Genomic DNA, 24,224 nt, shown 5'->3' with positions numbered 1-24,224 from the left:
GTTAGTTCCGCTGTGGCAACCCCTCATGAATAAAGGGACTTAGCCGAAGGAAAATGAATGATTGCATGGTTAAGTTACATTTTGTAACTGGATGGTACAAAGTATGCATAGTTACAAAATTCGGTCAGCATGCACACAATACTATTGCGGTGATAAAATGTGAAGCATTTAGATGTAGGAGGTTTATCATGAAAAAAAGAACTCACTGTTGTTTGTGTGAAAGCTCCTGCTCTTTGTTAACCAGATCCTGCTTAAGGCTGGCCAGCATCTCCACGGACACGTCCACTTGCCGTGAAAGCTCTGTGGCTTTGTCCTCCAGGTCTTGCTTCTCCTGACTGAGCCTCTCGCTCTCCAACTTTGCCTTTTCCAGCTCTGAGCTTTTCCTCTCCAACTCGGCCTGCAGACGACTGACTCTTGCTGAAATCTTTTGCTCCACCTCTTCTGACAGCTTCTCCAGCCTCTCGTCCAGCTCAAGTCTTTCAAAAGCTCGGGCTTTCAACCGAGCCAGCCCTTCCTCGTAAGCTGCCTCCACCGCACTAGCGGCCACATTAGCGGCCACTGCCACGGCATTGTTCCCTGCAGAGGACAAGGCGTCGCTGGAGCTCATGGCTGTCTTCACCAGAATCTCCCCCAGGGGAAACTCCACATTGGGCAGGTAGCAAGCAGTTGACGAGGGTGCAAGGCCAAGCTCTTCACCAGAGCAGGGCAGCTCGCGGTACGGAAAACGAGATTCGGCAGTGAGGGCTCCGTCAGCCACTAGGGGGAGCAGCGCTGCGGCATCGCATACGCTGTTGGACTTGGACAGCACATACAGGGTCTCGTAGGTATGATTGTACTCCAGATGGGCGCGTAGAGAGGACAGGCTTCGAAAGCGCTTGTGTTCCCCACAGCGAGGACAACGGTATGGCAGGTCCAAAGAGGCCATTCCACGCTCCCGCGGCTGCCAGGATGGAGCAATCTGCTCACGCCACCAAGCGCTGCCAGGAGCAGGCAGGGACGACGGCCGGGCAGCACAGAGGATCACTCATCTCAGACATGCTGGGTTTGCTTCGGGCTGAGCAGGAGCAGGGGATCATCACACATGCTCCTTCTGAGTCACAACTTCTTGAATTAGTTCTTCAATGAGGTCTTGACTGCTGTTACGCCTCTTCCTGCCACCTAATCCGTCTTTCTCGAGGTCCAAGCCTTTTGTCCTAAAAAAAGAACAACAAAAAGTATTGACAAATCTGCACAATTTAATACAAACATACAACATCTTGCTACATAATAATATTAGTAATAATAATAATAATAAATTTTATTTTATTTGTAACGCACTTTCATGGATGCCATTCCAGCCACAACCCATTACTAGGAAACACGCTCATAAATTACGGCCAATTTAGTTAATCCAAATCACCTATACCGCAAGTCTTTGGAATGTGGGGGAAACCGGAGCACCTGGTGGAAACCCACACCAGCTGATGACAACATGCAAACTCCACACAGAAATGCCAACTGACCCAGCCGGGACTTGAACCAGTGAACTTATTGCTGTGAGGCAACAGTGCTAACCACTGAGCCACCCTCACTACCAAAATACATTCATTCATTCATTCATTTTCTTTTCGGCTTAGTCCCTTTATTAATCCGGTGTCGCCACAGCGGAATGAACCGCCAACTTATCCAGCAAGTTTTTAACGCAGCGGATGCCCTTCCAGCTGCAACCCATCTCTGGGAAACATCCACACACACACTCATATACTACGGACAATTTAGCCCACCCAATTCACCTGTACCACATGTCTTTGGACTGTGGGGGAAACCGAAGCACCCGGAGGAAACCCACGCGAAGGCAGGGAGAACATGCAAACTTCACACAGAAACGCCAACTGAGCCGAGGTTCGAACCAGCGACCTTCTTGCTGTGAGGCAACAGCACTACCTACTGCGCCACTGCCTCGCCCTACTACCAAAATTAATCACCGGAATTTAATTTTGATCCAGAATTTTTTTGTGTCTCAAAAATGTTATTTCTTGCCTGTGTGAGCCTACATGGCCCAAAAAAACTTTCTTCTGATGTTTAGCAAACAAGCACAGGATGCACAGACGTGCTTCGCTTGCAACCTGACAAACATAAAAGCTGATATCAGCTCACTGGAGGCACACCTTTGTATCTGTGTAATGCAATGTGCTGCAAAGTTTGAATAAACCATGGTTTAAATAAACCCTGCACAAACCGAAAGTCATTTCTTTTGTCAACAACCTAACAACCCTTCTCTGGACAATTTCCACTAAACTCTGCATGCATGAACTAGCAAAATAAACAGAGCATGCCATTTAGAATGATAAAATAACCACAGGACATTTGAGGAGTAAATGACTTTAAGTCAGCTAATCTCTCTGAGCGATTCAAGCCTCTACGGGACTGAGAATGGACTATTGCAGAATAGAACTGATCTAGCTGAATATGCATTTTTGTGCACTTATGAAAATTATTATATTTTGTCTGGACCGCTGTCTGGAAAATATATCTTACAATACGCCACACTACACCATGATTGCTAAATGTAACTTCTGCAACCGTTTAAGAGACAGTCTCAAAGGCTTAATAACAGCAAAGAAGGCACCTTTTGTGTGAAATTATTGGTAGTAGGTTATGTGCTATGATATTATCTAACTATTCTCAGAGAGAATAAAAGTCTAAAGGTCTAAAAGTCTGAAGGTGTAATTAATCCCCATTAGTGTTTTTCAGCCTTCTATACTGCTCCAGTTCTTACCCTTTTCATCCCCTCAGCGTTGTGAACAAAGCAGATAAGAATGAGAATGAAATGAAAATGATGAGAATTTATCCTGCACAGTGCACACACAATCCTGCAATCATTTTCAGCTGAAAATCCAATGCACAAACCAGTTATATATTCACCCAGCTGGGATTTAGAAAAGTTAAATTCCCCGAATTTAATCCATGATACTGAATCAAATAATCTGCAATGGCACGTTATGTGAAGTGCATTTAACAGGTCAATATAGAACACATCGTTCACCACTGAATTACCCGGCACTTTTGCCTTTGGAAGTTTATTTGACATTTGTGTCAACTTAAATAATTATTTTGAGCTTGGAACCAAACTTATTAGCTGTTAAACGTTTTGAAAGACTTAATATTTCAAATCTTTGAGTGTGAATCACATTTTGAACTTTCATCTAATATATCATCTAATACAGGGTGTCACGGTAGCGCAGTGGGAAGCATGATTGCCTCACAGAAAGAAGGTTGCTGATTCGAGCCTCAGCTGGGTCAGTTTTCTGTGAGGAGTTTGTATGTTCTCCCCATGTTTCTTCATGGGTTTCTTCAAGGTGCTCTGGTTTCCCCACAGCCCAAAGGCATGTGGTATAGGGGAATTGAATAAACTATATTGGCTGTGGTGTATGTGTGTGAATGAGTGTGTACGAATGCTTAAAACTTATGCTGTATAAGTTGGTGGTTCATTCCGCTATGCCGACCCCAGACTAACAAAGGGACCAAGCCGAAAAGAAAATATATGAATGAATGAATGCATGTAATATAAAAAAGTACTTCTAAATCATAATATGAAATACATTAAAAAATATCTGAGAAAATGAAATATTCTTAAATATTCATTTATAGAAAGTACAAAATATTATATTAAAAAAGACGTGACTAAAAACTATTGTTATCATTAATTTATACTATATTGATTGTATATTTTTTTACAGACCAATATAGTCTGTCCAGATGTTTAGGATGTATTGTTATGAGGGTTTTAGATGCATGCTCTTCAATTTGTGAGAAATCTTAAACAGCCCCTATTTTGTTTTTTTGAAAATGACCTTCTATGCAGTCTGTTACACAACACTGAAAACATCCAGCTGAGGTTTAAATCTGAAAGTGCACTATTTTTCAAACTATTGATTCTTTAACAAAATAGTCGACTTAGAATCGAATAAATAAATCGAGTTGGGTTTGGATCTTTTGCCTGAGCGCATTGACATCGATACGGTACATCACCAAATATGAAGTGCCGGATCTGGTAAAACGTGAACGCACCTTTCCCTTCAGACATTAGTGAAGTGAGGGGGAGCACGGGACTGATCATGGCACTAAGATGACGATCACTGATAGATGGAGATTTAGCTGCAGGGAATAAACAGTTCATTTTCACAACAACACCACAGTATAGTCAACCATGTGCTGTGTTTGTTCCTGTCATTTTCCTGATTTTTTATACAATAAGCTACGCTACAATAACATGTAAGTGTAAGTAAAATCGTTGCCTCATTTTGTGTAGTTTGCAAAATATGTAACATTATTTAATTGTGTGATGTAACTTGTTATCGCTCCATATGGCTTGTAATCCTTTATCTGTTATAGATCAGTGCTTGTAATGTATCTCTTAGGTTTAATCTTTATAGGCTATTCACATATTGCGTCCAAAACCACGTTGAAAATGTGAAGCATGCTTCTTCCTTAAGCAATTTAAGTACATTTCTGAACTTACAATCCTCTGCTGGATCAATTTTCAAAATAGCTCAAAATTTTGCCACTGTGTGGATTAATACTGAGGCCATGTTTACACTAGTGCGTTTCAGGTTTAAAAACGGCGTTTTAGATCAAAAACGATCCGCGTTCACACTAGCCTTTCACCTAGCGTTTCTGAACATATCTCCGACTACACTACGTCACTAAAAACGTATATCACGTGACCATTCGCACACTCTGGGCATGCGAGTTCTAGTATAAACAGAAAGCATAAGTCTCGCTCTGCATTTGGTTATTGTTAGTCAACAAACACCGGCTGAACAATGAACGCGATGGAAAAGAAAGCAAGAGAGGTTTTTTGTGGACAGACGACGAGGTCGAGTTGTTACTAAACGTAACAAATGAATAACTGCACAATGCCGCCTAAAACAGACAATGTTGTTGTTTACAGTGAAGGCTGGTCTGCTGTCTTCCAGTAGTGTTAAAGTCACGTGATAGGGGCTTGACGAATAAGGGAAGGATACGCAATGACACAAAGGCCCCAATCAAGTAGCGAATCTCAGCAGCCCTGCCTCCGTTTTCAGATGTCTTCGTTTTCCCTCATCCACACTGAGACAGAGCAGCAGCGTTTGAGAATGAAAGCCTCTCCAGCTTTCCAAAATGCTCCATTTTCAGAGCTCGAAAACTCCGGCGTAGTGTGGACAGATGGTGTAACCGTAGCAAAACTTATGTGTTTTCAAACTAAAATGCATTAGTGTAAACAGGGCCTAAATGTGTATCGTACTTGGGTTTAGGGTTAAGAGTAGAGTAACATGCTGGTGTTTAACTGCATTGCTTTAATGCATTCATGCACTGGGCTCTCACATACTTTTTGGCTGCTACTTCATAGCCGTGTTGGACATTTCTCTATGTCTCGCACTGAACCCAGTCGACCAACAACAGACTGGGTCATCGGACCAATCACAAGAGATTAGCGTCATGCAAAGGAGTGCTTTGGTAACAAATGAATCACTAAAAGAACCAAATGGGAGTTGTTGGGATAATTAGGATAAAATAAATGCATATTTTAAGACAATGAAAGTGTTTTTTGGCCTTGCATACATATCAACCTGTTGTTGGAGACCCCCAAAACCAAAATATGACCTTTTATAATGCAAAATAGGGGCTCTTCAAAACCTGCTCAAAACAGGTAACACCTGGTGTATGCTGTTACTATCTAAATGACCAGTTCATACTCCCGAAACACAATCTGAGGTAATAAATGAAACGTGATTTCAGAGTTAGTGACATTGAGCCAGATTGTCTAGACTACATCTCATTGCCAGAAAGGTGAAAGAAGGAAAACAAATCTGACAACATGCTTAAACAATCATGTCAAAACCCAGAGCGCATCTGCTGTCCAGAGCTCATCAAATCCTGCTTCTCTCCCACAGGGTCCAAAACACGGGCTCTTACCCAGAGGGTGCTTGCTGATTTAAGAGCGTCATCATTATATCATCTACTGTGACACACATTTTAAAGCATCTGCAATCAGTGTCATTATGTGGATGTCTTCATATGTCAATCCATCAGGGGTGCACATCATTATAGGCACTTTGATCCGTCCCGGTTGTGCCAAAAAATGATCTCTGTCTGGGTTTGTCTTCCTCCATAACCTCCTTCCTCCTTCAGCCGAGGAGACGGAGAAAACCTTTTCATTGCTAATGGGGCTTGAAGACTCTCTCGTCTCTGATCCGTAATGGGATAACAAAAGACTTTTGATTAGGGTCTTCTTAGCGAGCATTAGCAGCAAAAACATAACTAAAACCATTAAAGCGCTCTTTTAAAGGCAGCTATTTAAGCATCAGATGTGGCTGGGTGGTATCAGAGGTTATGAATGAGCATCTGATCAACGCTCCTGTAGTCAGTTTGACCTTAATGACCGAGAAACGTTTGAGTCGCGCAGACAAATGACTGCTTCCAAGATGGAGGCCCATTGTTGCCAAGGATACAAGCTCAGAAAGTGATGTACAGTAATAAATGGATACAAACAAGCCGGTCGGTAATGATGAATCATCAGAGAGAGGAGGATCAGCTGGAGGAGTGCAGGAATGCAGGACAAAATGATGGACTGTGATGGTGAATAAATGACAGTAGATTGGTTTTCATAGAGATAGGTGGATGCTGAAAAGAACAAAGGAAATATGCTAATTCCTAATCACCAAAATAATTAGAATACATATAAAAATATACAGTTGAATCAGAATTATTAACCCACCTGAAATATTAGCCCCTCTGTTTATTTTTTCCCCAATTTCTGTTTAACGGAGAGAAGATATTTTCAACACATTTCTAAACATAATAGATTTAATAACTTATTTCTAAAAACTGTTTTAGCTTATCTTAGTCATGATGACAGTAAATAATATTTGACTAGATATTTTTCTAGACACTTCTATACAGCTTAAAGTGACATTTAAATGCTTAACTAGGATAAGTAGGTTAACTAGGCAGGTTAGGGTAATTAGGCAAGTTATTGTATAATAATGGTTTGTTCTGTAGACTGATCAAAAAAATATTGCTTAAAGGGACTAATAATATTGACTTAAAAATGGTTTTTAAAAAATTTCAAAACTGCTTTTATTGTAGACAAAGTAAAACAAATAAGTCTTTCTCCAGAAGAAAAAATATTATCAGACATATACTGTGAAAATTTTCTTGCTCTGTTAAACATCATTAGGGAAATATTTGAAAAAGAAAAAAAAAATCAATTCATTTTCTTTTCAGCTTAGTCCCTTTATTAATCTGGGGTCGCCACAGCGGGATGTACTACCAACCTATCCAGCATATGTTTTACACAGCGGATGCCCTTCCAGCTGCAACCCATCACTGAGAAACACCCATATACTCTCATTCACACACCTACACAACGGACAATTTTAGCTTACCCAATTCACCTGTACCGCATGTATTTTGACTGATGGGGAAACTGGAGCACCTTCGGAGAGGAAACTTACTCGGACGCGGGGGGAACATGCAAACTTTACACAGAAACGCCAACTGACCCAGCCGAGGCTTGAACCAGTGACCTTCTTGTGGTAAGGCGACAGCACTACCTAATGCGCCACCATGTAGCTGCTAATAATAAATTTCGTCCAAATTTAGAATAAAATGTTTTGAGTTTTTTTTCTAAAATAAACAAAAATACATGCCAGTTATATTTTTATTCAAACTCCACGTTTATGTTTTTGTATTGTTATGCTTAAATTCACTAAAATCACCTAAAATGTAATTTATGCGTGTTTTTAAAATTATTTTAAAATATACACAAAATGTATCATACTGAATATTATTCTAGTATTACTTTGAGCTGTTTGCAGTTATAGCCAGTATTATTTTAGTTGATTACTAAGCTATTATATTATATTATATTATATTATATTATATTATATTATATTATATTATATTATATTATATTATATTATATTATATTATATTATATTATATACCTACTTACAGGGACATTTAAATCGATCTTGATATTTAGGCGCACCATATGCTGTTTCATAACATCTAGTTTTATGAGGTGGGTTGTTAGCCCAATGCTCAAACAGCAACCTGGAGGAACAGAACATATACACGTACACTACGGACAATTTAGCTTACCCTGTTCACCTACAGCACATGTCTTTGGACTCTGGGGTCAACCAGAGAAAACCCACGTGAACACGAGAAGAACAGGCAAACACCACAAAGAAATGCCAACTGACCCAGCCGGGGCTCAAACCAGTAACCTTCATGCTGTGAGGCAACAGTGCTCCCCACTGCACCACTGTGTCAACATATTGTAATATATATATATATATATATATATATATATATATATATATATATATATATATATATATATATATATATATATATATATATATATATATATGTATATATATATATGTATATATATATATATATATATATATATATATATATATATATATATATATATATATATATATATATATATATAAATGTAAACAAATGTAGTGTTTACACAAATGTGTTGCCATTTTTATATTTGTCCATACTATATTTTATAAATTTTGTTATTTTGATACAAGTTAGACCAAAAATTTTATTTGTTGTTACAATGACAACAAGCTAAAATAAAATAAGTGTTTTACATTATTTTTTTATTTAACGTTTAATTTGTTACAAAGTATAAGTAATTACATTTAAAGCGTGTTATCGTTTCAGCTTTAGTTTCCTAACATCTCTGAAAAAATATTATCATATAGAACACCAGTATCCTTGATTTGTAAGGCAGAATTGCACATATTTTGTAAATGTTCCAGCTTAATTTTTTTATGCAACACAACAAATGACCAAATGACAAGCCATGTCCCTCCTAAATCTCAGTGGACCACTCATTCATGTTTGAAAGCGACTGAATGTGGAACATCAGGTATTATTTTGTCAAATACAAAAAAAAGGCATTTAAAGCATAAGAAATACTATGAAAAAATCTTGTTTTTTAGTGATATGATTGTCTGTGCTTTTCATTTTTGCTTTCAAAGCAGATGGAAAAACATGCTTTTTGCATCATGTCTTGCTAGGAAAAAGCCTTAGCATTTTACTAAAAGATTCATTCAAATGCAAATCATATGTGTCCATATCATTGTGAAGTATTTCATCAGGTCATAGTGAGCACTGTTCTCTGTACGTCTTGCCACATCAGTCCATTACATATAGTTTTCAGTATGACAAACCTTTCAATTCTATTAATGGATTTAAAAGAGGCTTTGTACAAGCTGAATGCTGTCATTTCATCCATTCAGCCACCACAATGGCATTTCTTTACTTTTTAAGTCTCGGAACTAAACAGTCATATTATTAGGCAAAGAATACAGTTTTGTCTGATCTTTTGTTATCTAAAAGCCTAATGCAAAATTCATGACACCACGCATTTCACATTCAGTGTATGAAGTGAGGTGTAATGCAGTGAGTGCATCTCTGGAACAGCTGCTTTCTCCTGAGTGAGTAAAGCCAGACACGCTAGCGTCATCACAATACCCTCGTGATTAAAAAGTAGTAGCCAAAATAGCTGCATTGTGTAAGAACACAAATCTAGTTCCACCGAAAGACTGACAACAAGCAAAAATCTATAATTCTAGTGGAAATAAAGAGAAAATGCTGAAGCACCAGACTGCAATTTTCAAGAAGCTATTACTATGGTGGGCCACTAGTGCACAACACACTTAAACAATTACTTTTGCTGCTTTTTCAAACTATCTTTTTAATATAAGTTGGACCAACACACTTCTTCGGGACTCGAACCAGCAACCTTCTTGCTGTGAGGCAACAGTGATAACCACTGAGCCATAAGGGTGTCACGATCCTCCAAATCCTCGATTCGATTACATTTTCGATTCTAAAGGCAGGATTCGATTCGATTATGAATAATTAATTAATAAATGACCAATTAATTATTTGTAGCCTACCGTTTAAACTACCTGACCTGCATGGTATTTGTTTTACCCATAAACAAATCATACAGTAAATGAATAAAGGCAAGATACACACATAATTACAACCTGTCAATCACTTTTTCTGCGGGACTCCTGAATAGGCAGTGATCTGTGTCGTTATAATGGCGTCGGTAAAAAAGACGCACAACCAACAGGAACCAGCCAAGAGTATCTGAGGTGTTCGCTAAAATGACTAAGTACAAGTGAATGAAAGATTGAAGCAGTCTACTGATCCTCTGACTGCCTGGACCTGCTGTCTCGAGCCAATGGCTGTGTGTGTGCGTCTGTGTGTGTGTGTGTGTGTGTGTGTGTCAGAGGTAGAGAGGAAGGATGGCTACTCAGAAATGCTACACGCCACTGTGGATGTCAAATCGTTGTCGTTCTAAAATGCCATTTAAAAACAAAGACAATGTAAACAGGGCCTGAGTGTGTACTTTTCGCGAGTGGATTTGCAACGGGGGCGGGCGGAGGATCACGATGCCGGTGTTGTCTATCGGACGAACCCTAATACGTACATAGCAGAGCTTGCAAAACTGTGTTGTTTTTTTTGTCGACAACACGAACGTTGTCAACATAACTCACTGGAAATCCAAAATGCTTACACACCGGCGACTTCATTGAAAGAGGAGAGGGTTTAAGTTCTGTCGACGGGTCTCCTGTATCTGCAGTTCAACAAGCACTTCAACAAGCCTGTTATTTTCCCGCTTGGCAAGCCAAGCTGACGTGACATGGGGGCGTGGCAGCATCGACGATTCTATTTTTTGATTCGCTAATCGAAATTGAGCATAAATTTCGATCGATTTCGATTAAAAATCGAAATCGTGACACCCCTACTGAGCCACCATTCCACTGTTTTATTAATTCCCTTTAAATGTGTAAAATTAACCTAAGCGGTTTGTGTTAGGACAACAGGAAGAAATTGTGTGGAACCGAGCATTTTTTACAGTGTAACATTTACAAAAAAATTCACATGTTAAGCTCACAACACAACATTTAAAAAAAAAATATTCAAAACACATTTCAGAAAGCAAACATTAACTCGCAACACAACGACATTTAAGAAAACAAATTTTAAAAATTGTATATTATTGTGTTGTGATTTTAACCCTCTGGGCTCTGAGGGTGTTTTGGGGCTCTGCAAAGTTTGGACATGCACTGACATTTGTGTTGTTTTCAGTATCTTAAAAACATAGTTATGGCTAAAGTGTGATAGCACTGTAAACAGCTACAGTAATACCTAAGCAGAATGTTTGTATGTGTTTGTGTTTTTGAGAAAGAAACGTTTATGCGTGGTTAGTAAAAAAGTAAAAATTTAAAGTCATTGAAACAAGGCCATGAAACACACTGAGAATATTTGTGCACAAGACTTTTGAGAACTGGATCTTGTAGCCTAGTGTTTTTGCTTCAAAATGATGTGAGAATCATCTTGTTCACTTGCTCACAGTAAACAATGTAATGAATTAAAATTTCTAAGTCACTTTTTGAGTGAAAATGGTTTATGAGAGAAGGCGTGAACTATCATTACTATGCAGTGAGTCACACCTGAGAAGACGAAGACCTGCATAATGATCTGCATAATGAGCCATCAGACGGGTATGTGACTAAAGGCTGATTTATACTTCTGCATCAAACGCCGGCGTATGCTACGGCGCTGACGCATAGCCCTTCGCCGTGGCCGTCGCTGTCACTGATGTGCACCTCTCAAAAATTGTAACTACACGTCGCAACGACGCGTAGCGCAAGCTCTGTGATTGGTCGGCTTGGTAGCGCTGACGAGTCTGGGCGGGACCGAGAGCCGCGCGAATGGCGCGAGCGATTGTTTACAAGTGTGGAGTCCCGTGAAGTAGCTCCGGATGGAAAGTTCTGTTTTGTGTTTACCTCATAGTTAAAGTTGTTGTACGTCCGCCGGTTCCTGCCTCAAAATGAGCGAGTTTGAGCCACTTGTAAATCCCGGAAGTGTTCAGGAAAAGCCAAAAAGCAGCGAAGAAACTCGACACAGAGGAACATTTACACCTCACTGCCAACTAGCGTTTCGGAAGTGTTAATGCAGACCAACAGAGACAGCGTGCAGAAGTATAAATGCACAGCCACGCGCGTTGCATGCGCCGTGAGTTACGCCGGTCACTTGACGCAGAAGTATAAACCAGGCTTAAGAGGGAAGAGTTTCAAGAAGGAATCAAAGAAAAGTTTATATACTTTTTTGTTTGCAGTTTATTTAAAATATATTAATCACACAAAATAACTGGATATACACTTTTGAGAGTCAGCGCACTCTATAAAACTCTTTAAACTTTATAAACTAACAAATAGCAAATCTACTGAAAAAGTTATTTGTAAATGAAACATAATAACATATAGAAGGTGCTGCTCAGCGTCAGTCACACAACACTAAACACCATTATGGTAACAGACATAAAATTTAAGTAATGCAATAAACAATATTTATCAAGATGTAACATGAAACTCTAATTTACAGTCCAGGCTGAAATTATTCATACTACTGGCAAATTCTGACAGCCATTTTTCTGGTTCAAAGGTAAATAAAAGCTGACAGGAAAAAATCCACATTGATGCCTCTTGTGCGTCACATTATTATTTTTTGGGAGATACCCGTATCATTTCCAGTCAAAAAAATCTTTCTGGTTGAATAAAGATAACTTTAAGTCACAATTTGCCAGCTGTATGAATATTTTTGGGCTTGACTGTACATAACTGATGACTTAAAAAAAACTTCATAGTCACCAAAAAACCATAAAAAGTGAAGTGCCATGGGGAATTCTTGGAAAGTCAATATGCAATTATTCACCATATTTCTTTAAATGCATTAAGAAACATTAACTAATGAACCTTATTGTAAAGTGTGACCATAAAATCAAAAGTAACCATACGACTTTGTTAGCTCACATTGCAAGTTTTGTTGTGAACAACTCATCTGTGCATGTCACTAAGATTAAAAAAAAAAATAGTTTGCCCTTCTAATCTTTAATTGAAATCTAAAAATACACTTCCTGTTTGTTTTCAGATAAATTCTCATATTATGTCTCTATGAGGTATTGGACGAGGCTAACATACTTAACCACGCCCCTCCAATGGTCAGATCTGACAGCGCTAAGACAACAAACAGAACTGGTGAGGAGGAGCAGTCTGTTAGGTTGTAATAACACATCTGAAAGCCTTTTCTTGATCTTTTTGAATGAAATGCCTACTGTACTACATCCAGTCAGCTCGGAGTAGAAAAAAACAAGCCACACCCACTGTTTTCTCATTTAAAATTTAATTTCTCTAAAAACTGCATAACAATATGAAGAAAAAATGGTTGCAGCTTCCGATTTATGCAGACATGATGTACAGTATCATCATAATATTGACAAAAGCAGGAAAACATGGTTACTTTCAAAAACCAAAAAGAAACATATCAAATAGCACAAGGATTATAAAGTGAAACAGGTAGCTGGCATTAGGTACTATAAGGTCTAATTAGTAAATGTTAGTTAAATGTTAACTACACTCAAAAAAATGAATTATAGCTTTAGTTGGTCCAAAGAATGTAACTATGTTTGAATTAAACAACTCGCTTATGTTTGTGTATTAAAAATAAAAGTGTTGTGTTGGAAAAAATTAGAAAAAGTAAGTTTTCACATTTAAACAGCTCGCTTAATTAACATGAATGAAAGGGAGTTGTGTTGCTTCTGTAGTACTGCATTTCGGTCAATAGGTGGAGTAATATCTGCACATGCGCAATTTCAAAACAACACAGGAAGTAAGAAGATTCAAACCACAACGATCACTCTCAGCTCGGCGCCATATTATGGGAATCAAAAGATGAAGATTACAGTACAAATTGAGAACGTGCACAAAGCTTTTCCCAATGTGGACACACAGGTGAGATTTTTTTTACTTTTTATGTATTTATACTGAGGCTGTGACAACATTTGAATCATAAATGTACTCTCTTGTAATACTATGTTGTGTTTGTGTATAGTATTGCTATGAAATTGCCATGTTCCCTGTGTCTTTTCCACATTATAGACAGATAAATGTATAGTTTGTTTTGCATTCCTGTGAAATTTTATACTTGGTATATGTTAACTCCCCCAAACTAAAGTTGCAAACATTGGTAGTAAGGAATAGTCATGTTAGAATAGTCTAAGCTTTTCACTCATCATAGCACACGTGCTGCTGATAATGTGACAATAAAAGTGATTTGATTTTTTATTTGATTTGATAGTCTTTATTTTAAATGAGTGTCAAGCAGTTTGTCGAGTTTGATTGCCAGTTTTGATAACTTACATAAAATTTATTAAAATGTGGTGTTGGCACATTGTTATTTATTATCTAATTGTATTATTCAAGCCTGTTAACTTAAAAAAAAAAATCAGCAAAAAAGCATATGTGACACTTAAGTAGTATAACATCTAGCATGATGACATATTTAATGTAAGCTTATTTGTTTGGTCACCTAACACGTTTAATTTTTTAAGTTTAGTAGTTTGCTATTTATATTATTATATTTTATTATTACAAATCTTTGCTCACTCACATCTATTTTCTCCCTCACAGGTTTACAGCTCAACCTCTAAAGTCCCATATCTGGCTGAGGAGACTGTGGATCGTCCAGGTACTATGCCTTTAGATGCCTATACACATTAAAATGATGTACAGTAAAAATTACTAGTAATTTTAACTACTAATTACTTAGTAAATTACTAATTGTCATTTCATGTCATTTAGAACATCACCAGTGGAAAAAAAGGTGTGAATGCATCCTCAAAGCCCTCAAAGTGAGGGAGTACATGGTAAGCTATTTTATTTTATTTTTTTAAACATTTTGTATTTTCCTCTTAAACCAATTCCTCCTTTCACCTTTGATCTGTTGGTAAATGTTTTATTTTTTTACCTGACATTTTTAGGATGCTGGACATGATGAAGCACAAACCTTGATGTGCAACACCACCTTATGAATCTACAGTAGTTACATTAACATTTCGCAGACTCTTTTGTCTAAAGTGACTTACAATTGAGGACACATTCAGCAAATCAACAAGAAGAGGCGATACACCCAAGATGTGCTAATCATACAAAAAAAATTTAAGAATTAAGAATGCTTCTACATGTGGTTTGTCAAGCCCACACACCTATGTGAAGCAGACTTCATGCACAATGTTTTGTTTTTTGTTTTTTAGATATAGGGAGTGGTTGTAAGAAAGTGTCTGGTGCAAATGTGCAGAAATGGTGCAAGTGTCAGATAGATGAATGTGTGTAGCTATTGCATGATCTGTGATGGTTGGTCTAATTTATGGTGTAGTGCTGATCGTGTTACTTTGCTTTAAAATGTTAATCTTTCTTTGAACAACTGAAGTGTTCTCTGCTTTTTCAGTGTATAGAAGGTACAGTATAGTTTACAAAAGAAGACTTAATTTTTCTAAGTATATTTTTGATAAATCATTTGAAGGCAGAATATTATTTTTGAATGTTTTTTGTAATATATGAAAAGTATTATTTTGATAGGTGTATTTTATGATGTTTTTGTAAGCATATTTTTAAAATCATTTATTGTTTTCAATTTGCTTCATACTTGTATTACTATTATTTTAATAGTATTGATATTTTAACTTATTGTAATAAGTGAAGATACAGATAAAGACAGTATTTGGATTTGGATCCTAATCATTTTATTGCTGGAAAATGTGTAAAACTGTAAAAATGCTATTGAATAAACTCAATGAAACAGAAACAGTTTTTTTTATTTGGTTAAACATGACAATATAAATTTTACAATAATTGAACTTAAATAACTACATTGATTAAAGCTAAATTATAAATGTTACGTTGATTGAACTAAACAACATTACATTACCTTTATGTAACTAACTTAAGTTCACTAAAATTAATATTCTTTCTTAAAAGTAACTTAACTCGGTTACGTGGAACGAGTGGACAAAAAAAAGTTAATTAACGCCAACATATCATTTTTTTGAGTGTATGTTAAAAAATGCAATTACATTTTATTAGCTTTTAGGTCTATTAAATAAAACTGTTTTAATGGTTTCTTTTCTTTTTTATTGAATTATGCATTGGGCGACACAGTGGTCAATGGTTCGAGTTCCTGCTGCAGGCCCGTAGCCAGCCTGGTCAAAGTTGTGGTTCTATTTTTCTCAAAAAGTGGGCCTTTTTGCAGTTATAGGCCTCATTGAAGCTACTATTTAATTATAAGATTTTAATGCTGCGTTTTCGTGACAGTTTAAGCACTATTTTAGCTGACATAGACTGTTTGATGGTCGTCATATCTAAAAAGGTGCATTTAAAAATTCATGGATAACAACAATACAAAATAATATTCCAAATAATAAAAATTTTTGGTCGTTATTGGTGCTTCACGGCTTTCAAATTGGTCAATTTTTTGTTCCAAGATTTAGAATAAAAGTTAATAGTAAAATGAAAAACTTCTCTATTTAAATACAATACAGTAGCGAAAGATGACTTTACTTCATCAGATTGCATGTTTTCTTGCACAGCTGGGTGTTGAATTGTGCCAAAACTGATTAGCTACAGTCACACTGAAGTGACAGCCAACAGAGGATTTCACTTTGTCTTAAAACCTTTTTCAATGGATTATTTGCACTAATTATGAGGACAAATCAGTCAAAATATGACAAATGAACTCATGTATGGGATAAATTCTGGACGTTTGTCAGTGAGGGTTCCGTCTTTCGAACCACCCGAACTCCCCCTGGCTACAGGCCTGGGCTAAGTCAATTGGCATTTGTGTGGAATTTGCATGTTCTCCCCGTGTTGGTTTCCTCCGGGTGCTCCGGTTTCCCCCACAGTCCAAGACATGCGCTATAGGTGAATTAAATAAACTAAATTGGCTTGAGTGTATGAGTGTGAATGAGTGTGTATTGATGTTTTCCAGTACTGGGTTGGAGCTGGAAGAGTATCCCCAATGTAAAACATATGCTGGAAAAGTTGGCAGTTCATTCTGCTGTAGTGACACAGGATGAATAAAGGGATTATAAATAAATGAATGAATGAATGAATGAAATCTATCTATCTGTCTATCTGTCGGTCTGTCTGTCTGCCTAATCAGCGCTACAAATCCTCCTTTACACAATGCCACCACACAGTTTGGTTTCTCCGCATGTCACAGCAGTCATGACCTACCAGGAATTTCATTAGACAGCAGTACCTCCAGAAGAAAAAATACCCAAAAATACAGTTTTGAATTGTAAAGAAATCTGTTTTAGAAACTAATGAAGACAGCAGAAGTCAATGGTCTATTTGAATTGATGCATAAGAACATCATTTGGACTAATAAATGCTTTACAAATAGTTTTCAACATCAGTTTAGTTTAAAGACCTAATGTCAACAAATAGTTTTGAGACTTTCAAATGGAATGAAAAACAGAAAAGGACAAACGGATCAGAAAATCAATCAATATCTCAGGCATATACCATGTTAAAATGTAAAAAAAAAATATTTCTGACAATAAATAGACTGTTAATTCTTCAAGCATTTGGTGGAGTAATGAGCAACAATCATTATTTTAAATTGCTTTCTAAAAGTTTAAATAATAAATAATTATTAAAATTATTCACAGTATTGAAGTGCCCACAATAACAACAATATTATGCATGTCCATGATAAATTGTATTATGGAATATGTGCAAGTCTAATCTTAAATGTTCCTGTAAAAAAAAAAAAAAAAACCTTAAAGCTGGTTATTTATTGACTTTTAGTTCATTTTTTAGTTATTTTAGTTCATTATTGGAGTGATACTTCTATGCACTGATTTTGCAAAACCACAATTTTGGTTTTATCTGATTTAACCACAGCAGCCATCTATTGTTTATATGGACATTTGCAAAACCTCGGGAGGTTCTTGAAAATAAAAAGAACTTCAGAGCACATTTAACATCAGTTGGACCACTTGAGATGGATTAACCATGAAGTACAATGGGTTGTGAATGGCATTTCAAGTGCAAGCAAAAAGGCAAAAGTCACTGCAGGAAAATAACTAGAAGTACAAGAGCCAACTAAAATAGCAGAATCACAAGGACAATACTAATGCTTGTAAGAAACATGCGAAAAATCTTGGTAGCCGCCTCAGAAAAACAAAAGACAGTGAAGGCCAGGCCAAGGCTGCTCTGGATGCTTGGTTCCAAAACTTAAAGCTCCGCTGGTGAAAGACTTGTCTGGATCCTATTGATCCATGGGATTTCACTGAGCCAATTATCCATCATTAACCACAGCTCATCACATGCCACTAGTCTGGGAAGAGATCCCAATAAAACACTAAAGGCCCTCTCACTTTTCTCTTTCTGTACCGTGAGCTGATGCAAGCCAATCGATTTCACAATTATGTTATTTTTCACACAGGTTAGCAAACATGCACTTCCACTGAGTGCACTGTTTTCTGTGCTTGAATTGCTAAGGAGGATGTGTTCTTAAATAACACATTATTATTGTATTTAGAGCTGGGTGATTGACTTTTCATTAAATTAAATCAAGGAATATTTAAAATATTGACTATGGATATGTTTTCAAGGTATACCATAGTTTGGAATAGTCAAGGTTTTAAGACAGTCAAACTTTTCTGCTGTCTGTCTGTCTGTCTGTCTGTCTGCCTAATCAGCGCTGCAAATCCTCCTTTACACAATGCCACCACACAGTTTGGTCCCTCCGCATGTCACAGCAGTCATGACCTACCAGGAATTTTATCAGACAACAGTACCTCCAGAAGAAAAGATACCCAAAAATACAGCTTTAAATTGTAAAGAAATCTGTTTTAGAAACTAATGAAGACAGCAGAAGTCAATGATCCATTTGAATTATTTACCCTGACATGTTTACTGCTCCAAAATACTTAAAATGTTTCTCAAATTAAAATAAATTGTATTTAAAGTGGAAAAAACTACTCAGACATTTAAAAAGAATATATTTTAGAGAAGTTATCACAATATTATGAAACAGTGATATATTTATTTAAGGTTATCATACTGTCAGAATCTAATACCGGTCCATGCCTAATATTAAGCATTTTTTTTACATTTTAAAATAAAATTAAAAATGCTTCCTATTCAATTGTTTTCTAACTTGTGTAGAACATCTTTAACTTTTTATTAAAAAATGAAAAAAATATGAAATATATACAAAATAATTAAATAAAGAACAAAGTAGGGCTGCACCATATTGGAAAAATTGGACATTGCAATATTTTCTTTTTCTGCGATATATATTGCGATATGAATACAATTTCAGCAGATGGCTTAAATAGCTCTATTTGGAATTAAATCAATAATTTAGACTGATTGGAATAATCTTGAATCTAAGAAATAGAAGCATAAAAAGGTGGAGCAAAAATAAAAGTGAAATAAGTAGTCAGATATTCAGGTTAGAGCTGGGCGATTTGGCCTAAAATCAACATCTCGATTAATTGAACATTTTAACTCAATTACGATAAGTAAACCATTATTTTATTTCTTTATTTTATTTTTTTGCCCTCATAGTTTACGGACAAGTTTGTAGAGTAAATATGCTCACATTTTACAACTGAGAGATTTCACATTGAAGGGTGCATTACTTGATTTTAAAATAACTGAAGGAAATACACGCCAACGTTAAACAACTGAAATTAAAGCACACATTGCCTAAAACCATTGCCTAAAACCACACAAAGTCACGTATATTCTTATAAAAAAGTGAAAATAAATAGCTTGCACCTTTGGAAACATTATAAATAATAACTAAAATAACTTTTGCATATCCTGTAAATTACATTTTAAACACTACATTTCTTGCATCTTCTGTAAACAAATGTTTTAATGTAAATAATAATTTTAATGAAATGGATAATATGCCGTCTCAAGGAATCTCTGGCACAGCTTACAATCATCGTCAGTGAAGTGCAAAGTAAGGCTCAAAAATGAGTTCATCATCCGACTTGATCAGAGATCCGATGTGGCTGCAAAAGTAGAAATCAGCCACAGCCTTCAACAGAGCGGGGTCACGTGACATATAGGGAATATAATTAGAAAAAATCGTCTGGTTCTTAATGTCGATTTCAATTACTTTTCTATTAATCGCCCAGCCTTAAATACAGTAATACGTTACAATATGATATTATCATGATATTTTGCCACCAGTAATGATAGATCACAATGTCTGCAATATACTACAAGAAAACCATCTACAATATATCATGATATATGTAATTGAATGGGGGGAAAATGCCACAAAAAGTTATAAGATGCATTTTTTTTACTATTATTTAATAATCGAACGGAATGTAAAATGACACTGTAAATTCTTTATTGCTAATTAACTATAATATATATATATATATATATATATATATATATATATATATATATATATATACACACTGTATATATATATATATATATATATATATATATATATATATATATATACATATATATATATATATGAAACTCATTTCTAATAACTGATTTATTTTATCTTTGCCTTGATTACAGTAAATAATAGTTGACTAGATATTTTTCAAGAAACTTCTATACAGCTTAAAGTGACATTTAAAGGCTTAACTAGGTTAATTAGGGTAACTATGCAGGTTAGGGTGATTAGGCAAGTTATTGTATAACGGTGGTTTGTTCTGTAGACTATCGAAAAGAAAAGAAAAACATTTGCTTAAAGGGGCTAATAATTTTGACCTTAAACTGTTTTTTAAAAAACAAAAAGCTGCTTTAATTCTAGCCAAAATAAAACAAATAAGACTTTCTCCAGTGGAAAAAATATTATCAGACATACTGTGAAAATTTCCTTGCTGTTAAACATCATTTGGGAAATATTTAATAAAGAAAAAAATTTCAAAGGGGGCTAATAATTCTGACTTCAACTGTATATGTATATAATAATGAGTAAAGAGTCCACACAGGAAGTACACAAACCAGTCCTAAACATGCTTGAAATCAATAGCAGAACAGACACAGGGGACCACCAGTGTCTGAAGCTGTAGATAATACTCGCTCTCATTGTCAGTTCTCATTAAAGGGATAGTTTACCCAAACATGGAAATTCTGTCTTTATTTACTCTACCTCAAGTGTTTACAAACATGTTTACATACTGTTGAACATAAAATAATTTATTCTGGAGTATGTTGGAAACTGGTAGCAACTGACTTTCACAATGTTGTCTTTTTTACGTCAGCGGCTGCCACTTTCCAACATTCTTCAAAATATCTTCTTCTGTGTTCAACAGAAGAAAGAAACTCACAAAGATCTGGAACCACTTGAGGGTGAGTGCATTATGTGTTATTTTCTCTAAATCTCATTCTAATCATATAATGATACAAAAAGATACAAAATTAAAAAAAGATTCTGCATTAACAAGCATATTCCCCTTTACTACAGTAACAGAAGTGATGTACACTCAATTTCACTCAGTATCAGTAATTGAGTATTCACTCTTGGAAGCAGCTCTTTAATACAGTACCACCACTATGTTTGTGTGAATTTTCAGTCACTGAACTGAACTAAACTGAACCTCAACTCTGAAAACTGGACTGACACAGTTTCAGAACTTCTATGTTAGGCTGCTTTGACACAATCTACATTGTAAAAGTGCTATTTAAATAAGCATGAATTGAACTGAATTTGTGTGTAAAAACATTTCGGCTCTCGGCATTCAACAGGAAACAATTTTATAAGTGAAGTGTCCAAAATAGGAGACTGCATGGACAAACAACTCTGCATGCATAACAATATTATAGAATAATTAAATAAATCTAAAATGATAATATTGAATTTGAAGTTTAGTAAAACTTAAATTAAAACAATGTTTAAATTAACAAGAAATTAAATTAAATCTGAAATAATTAGAACTCAAATCTACACATTGGCTATCTAGTTTGACATTTACACCAAACAATCTAGTTAGTCTTTATAACTTTTGTATGACTTTGAAGTAAAGCAAAGGAAACATCAATTAAAGGAGAAAATAATACGTTTTAATTTTTAGTCAGACTGATCTTAATGTATTGCAATATTAAGCCATAAAATTAAGCAGTAACCTGTCTAAAGCAGCCTAGTCAGTGTAACAAAACAAAGGTAAACGCAGGTGTAAATAGCAAGCATCATGATTTCAAAGTAAATGCTTTAAAACAACACCAAAATTGTTAAACTGATTGAGTTACTGTCCACCATATCTGGAATCGTCCAGACAAGAATAAAAGGCCGGCGACATTATGGTTTACGTAGGCAGCTAACTAGAAAGGCAGCTCAGTATGTTTTGAGAGACAACCTATCATTTGACAGGGGATTTCTCCCTAAATAATCAGGATTGTTCTCCGTCTCAATGACAGCTGATGCGGTCGTGGGCAAACATGTCATGTAAGATAAGGGTGGAGGCACTAAATAATCAGAAATGGAGCTCATGCTCTCACTCTCCTGGGTACATAGATGTGAGGGATGATTCCGCATGCGGCTCTACCTCTTTCACATTAACCGTGGAGATGCCACAATTCATGAGACAAATAATAATAATGTCAAGCGCAATTCGAGCATGTCGGTCACGGGCATATATTTGGAGGTATGTTACCTCGCTGCAAATTCGTGCCCGACGGCGAAACCACGGTTCAGCAGATTTTCACCATTTTTCTCCAATAACGTAGGCGAGTCGCGGTACAAATCCGTCTCCTCGAGCTCACTACGTGACCGCCGTTTGATAATACCAGCAATACCAATGACAAGAAACACGTCGTCCCCGCTGTCATCATCCAAAACATGTTACATGTGTCAGAAAGTGTGCCTCTCACCTCGCAGATCTGTGCCCATTTTCCGCCCGTGCCCAGCAGCCGCTCCAGCAGGATGACGTCACGAGCGCCACTCTCTGCAGCAGAAGAGCGCGAGCGAACACGCGTCGCGTAGAGCGGCAAATGAAAAGGGGCGTGTGTGACGCGCGCCGCAACGAGCACAATACTTGCCCTACTTGTCCCGCCAGGAGCTCGGGGTTTTTGTAAGTAAGGTAACAACCGTGTTTCAGGATTGTTATTGGTGTATTTAAGGATGAAAAGCTTTGCGGATTGTTTTGAGTCCGAAAATGATGATGTAGGCAAGGCTACGCCACACAGAGTAAGATACACGCTATGCTTATTATTACATAGTAGTCATGTTAACTCTTATGGAAAATTACCAAAATATATATTTTATTGTTATCCACTCGCAATAAAAGCAGATTCAAACAGCTGTGAGGAACTGAACCACTGAATGTTTAGAGTCTGTTTGCCCATGCGCACCATTTAGATTCAAAATACAATGAGATATTGAGAAGTATTATAGAAATAATGAAAGTATAGCATATATAGTAATCTATAAATAATGATATATATATATATATATATATATATATATATATATATATATATATATATATATATATATATATATATAGTATTTATCCATTTAGTTTAATGTTTGGATTGCATTTCTTATCTCCTGTCGCTAGTTAACACATGCATTTTTTTTCAACACATCCCATAATTTCTAAAATATCAGCCTCTACCAAATTGTAGACATGTCAATATATGGTAAAAGTACCAGACTTAATGCTATGAAAAATCTGAAAATATGTATTGTAAGTGACCAATTTATAAGTGACTAATTAAAAAAAAAGTAAATAAAACCTTTTTGAATACTTTTTTTTTTTTTTTACAATAAAACTAAAATCAAGTCTAGTAGTGCAACATGATGTTTGTTTGATTTGATAGATTATTTAAAACAGTCAGTCTTTAAATGACTTTGTCATTGTTTAAAACAGTAAAACATGGTTAACTGTTTGGTAGAGGGGCAGTCAAAGGGTTAAAATATTTTTCACCAAAATATGAAACTGCATAACGTCAGAAACCTTTCCTGAACAGCAAATCAGCATATCAGAAAACATTTTACCATGATTTACAGAAGACACAAACTAAAAGTACTGCCAGGCATATTTTGAACAGAAATAATTTGATGAGACATTAAAAGGCTATTTATGTATCACAATAAAGCCCAAAAAATCATTGTCATTTTAAATCTTTAATAAACTTTGCTGTTCTTTATATCTCTATATCGTACAATGTTGTCAGCAAGTAGTATTACGTTATTTAAATTTAATAAAATGTAGTAAATTATTTGTTTATATATTTAATGTCAGAATTATTAGCTACTGAACTATTAGTCCAATATATATTTTGTCCCCATTTCTGTTTAATGGAAATATT

General features: G+C 36.0%; 1 protein-coding gene and 1 long non-coding RNA gene across 5 annotated transcripts in view; one reads left to right on the top strand and one right to left on the bottom strand.

Annotated features, from left to right (window-relative positions):
- fbxo41 (F-box protein 41) overlaps positions 1-24,224 on the bottom strand; it is a 120,606-nt gene that overhangs the window by 81,828 nt on the left and 14,554 nt on the right. For 2 of the 4 annotated variants that reach the window (XM_087237425.2, XM_087237423.2), the window contains exon 3: positions 207-1,193. In XM_087237425.2, coding sequence (XP_087093551.1) covers positions 207-925 — 719 coding nt within the window. In that variant the 5' untranslated portion in view covers positions 926-1,193. Of the gene's footprint in view, positions 1-206; positions 1,194-22,564; positions 22,812-24,224 lie in introns of those variants that run through there. The other 2 variants (XM_087237424.2, XM_087237422.2) reach the window with 2 other exon arrangements.
- On the top strand, positions 13,740-15,720 carry LOC147846969 (uncharacterized). The gene is made up of 4 exons (XR_015476797.1): positions 13,740-13,868; positions 14,547-14,604; positions 14,718-14,782; positions 14,897-15,720. It is a non-coding gene; the product is annotated as an uncharacterized LOC147846969 (long non-coding RNA).

The sequence above is a fragment of the Danio rerio genome, chromosome 1, assembly GCF_052040795.2.
Source record: "Danio rerio strain M-AB ecotype USA chromosome 1, GRCz13ab, whole genome shotgun sequence".
NCBI lineage: Eukaryota > Metazoa > Chordata > Actinopteri > Cypriniformes > Danionidae > Danio > Danio rerio.
This window is presented reverse-complemented; position numbering and strand designations above follow the sequence as displayed.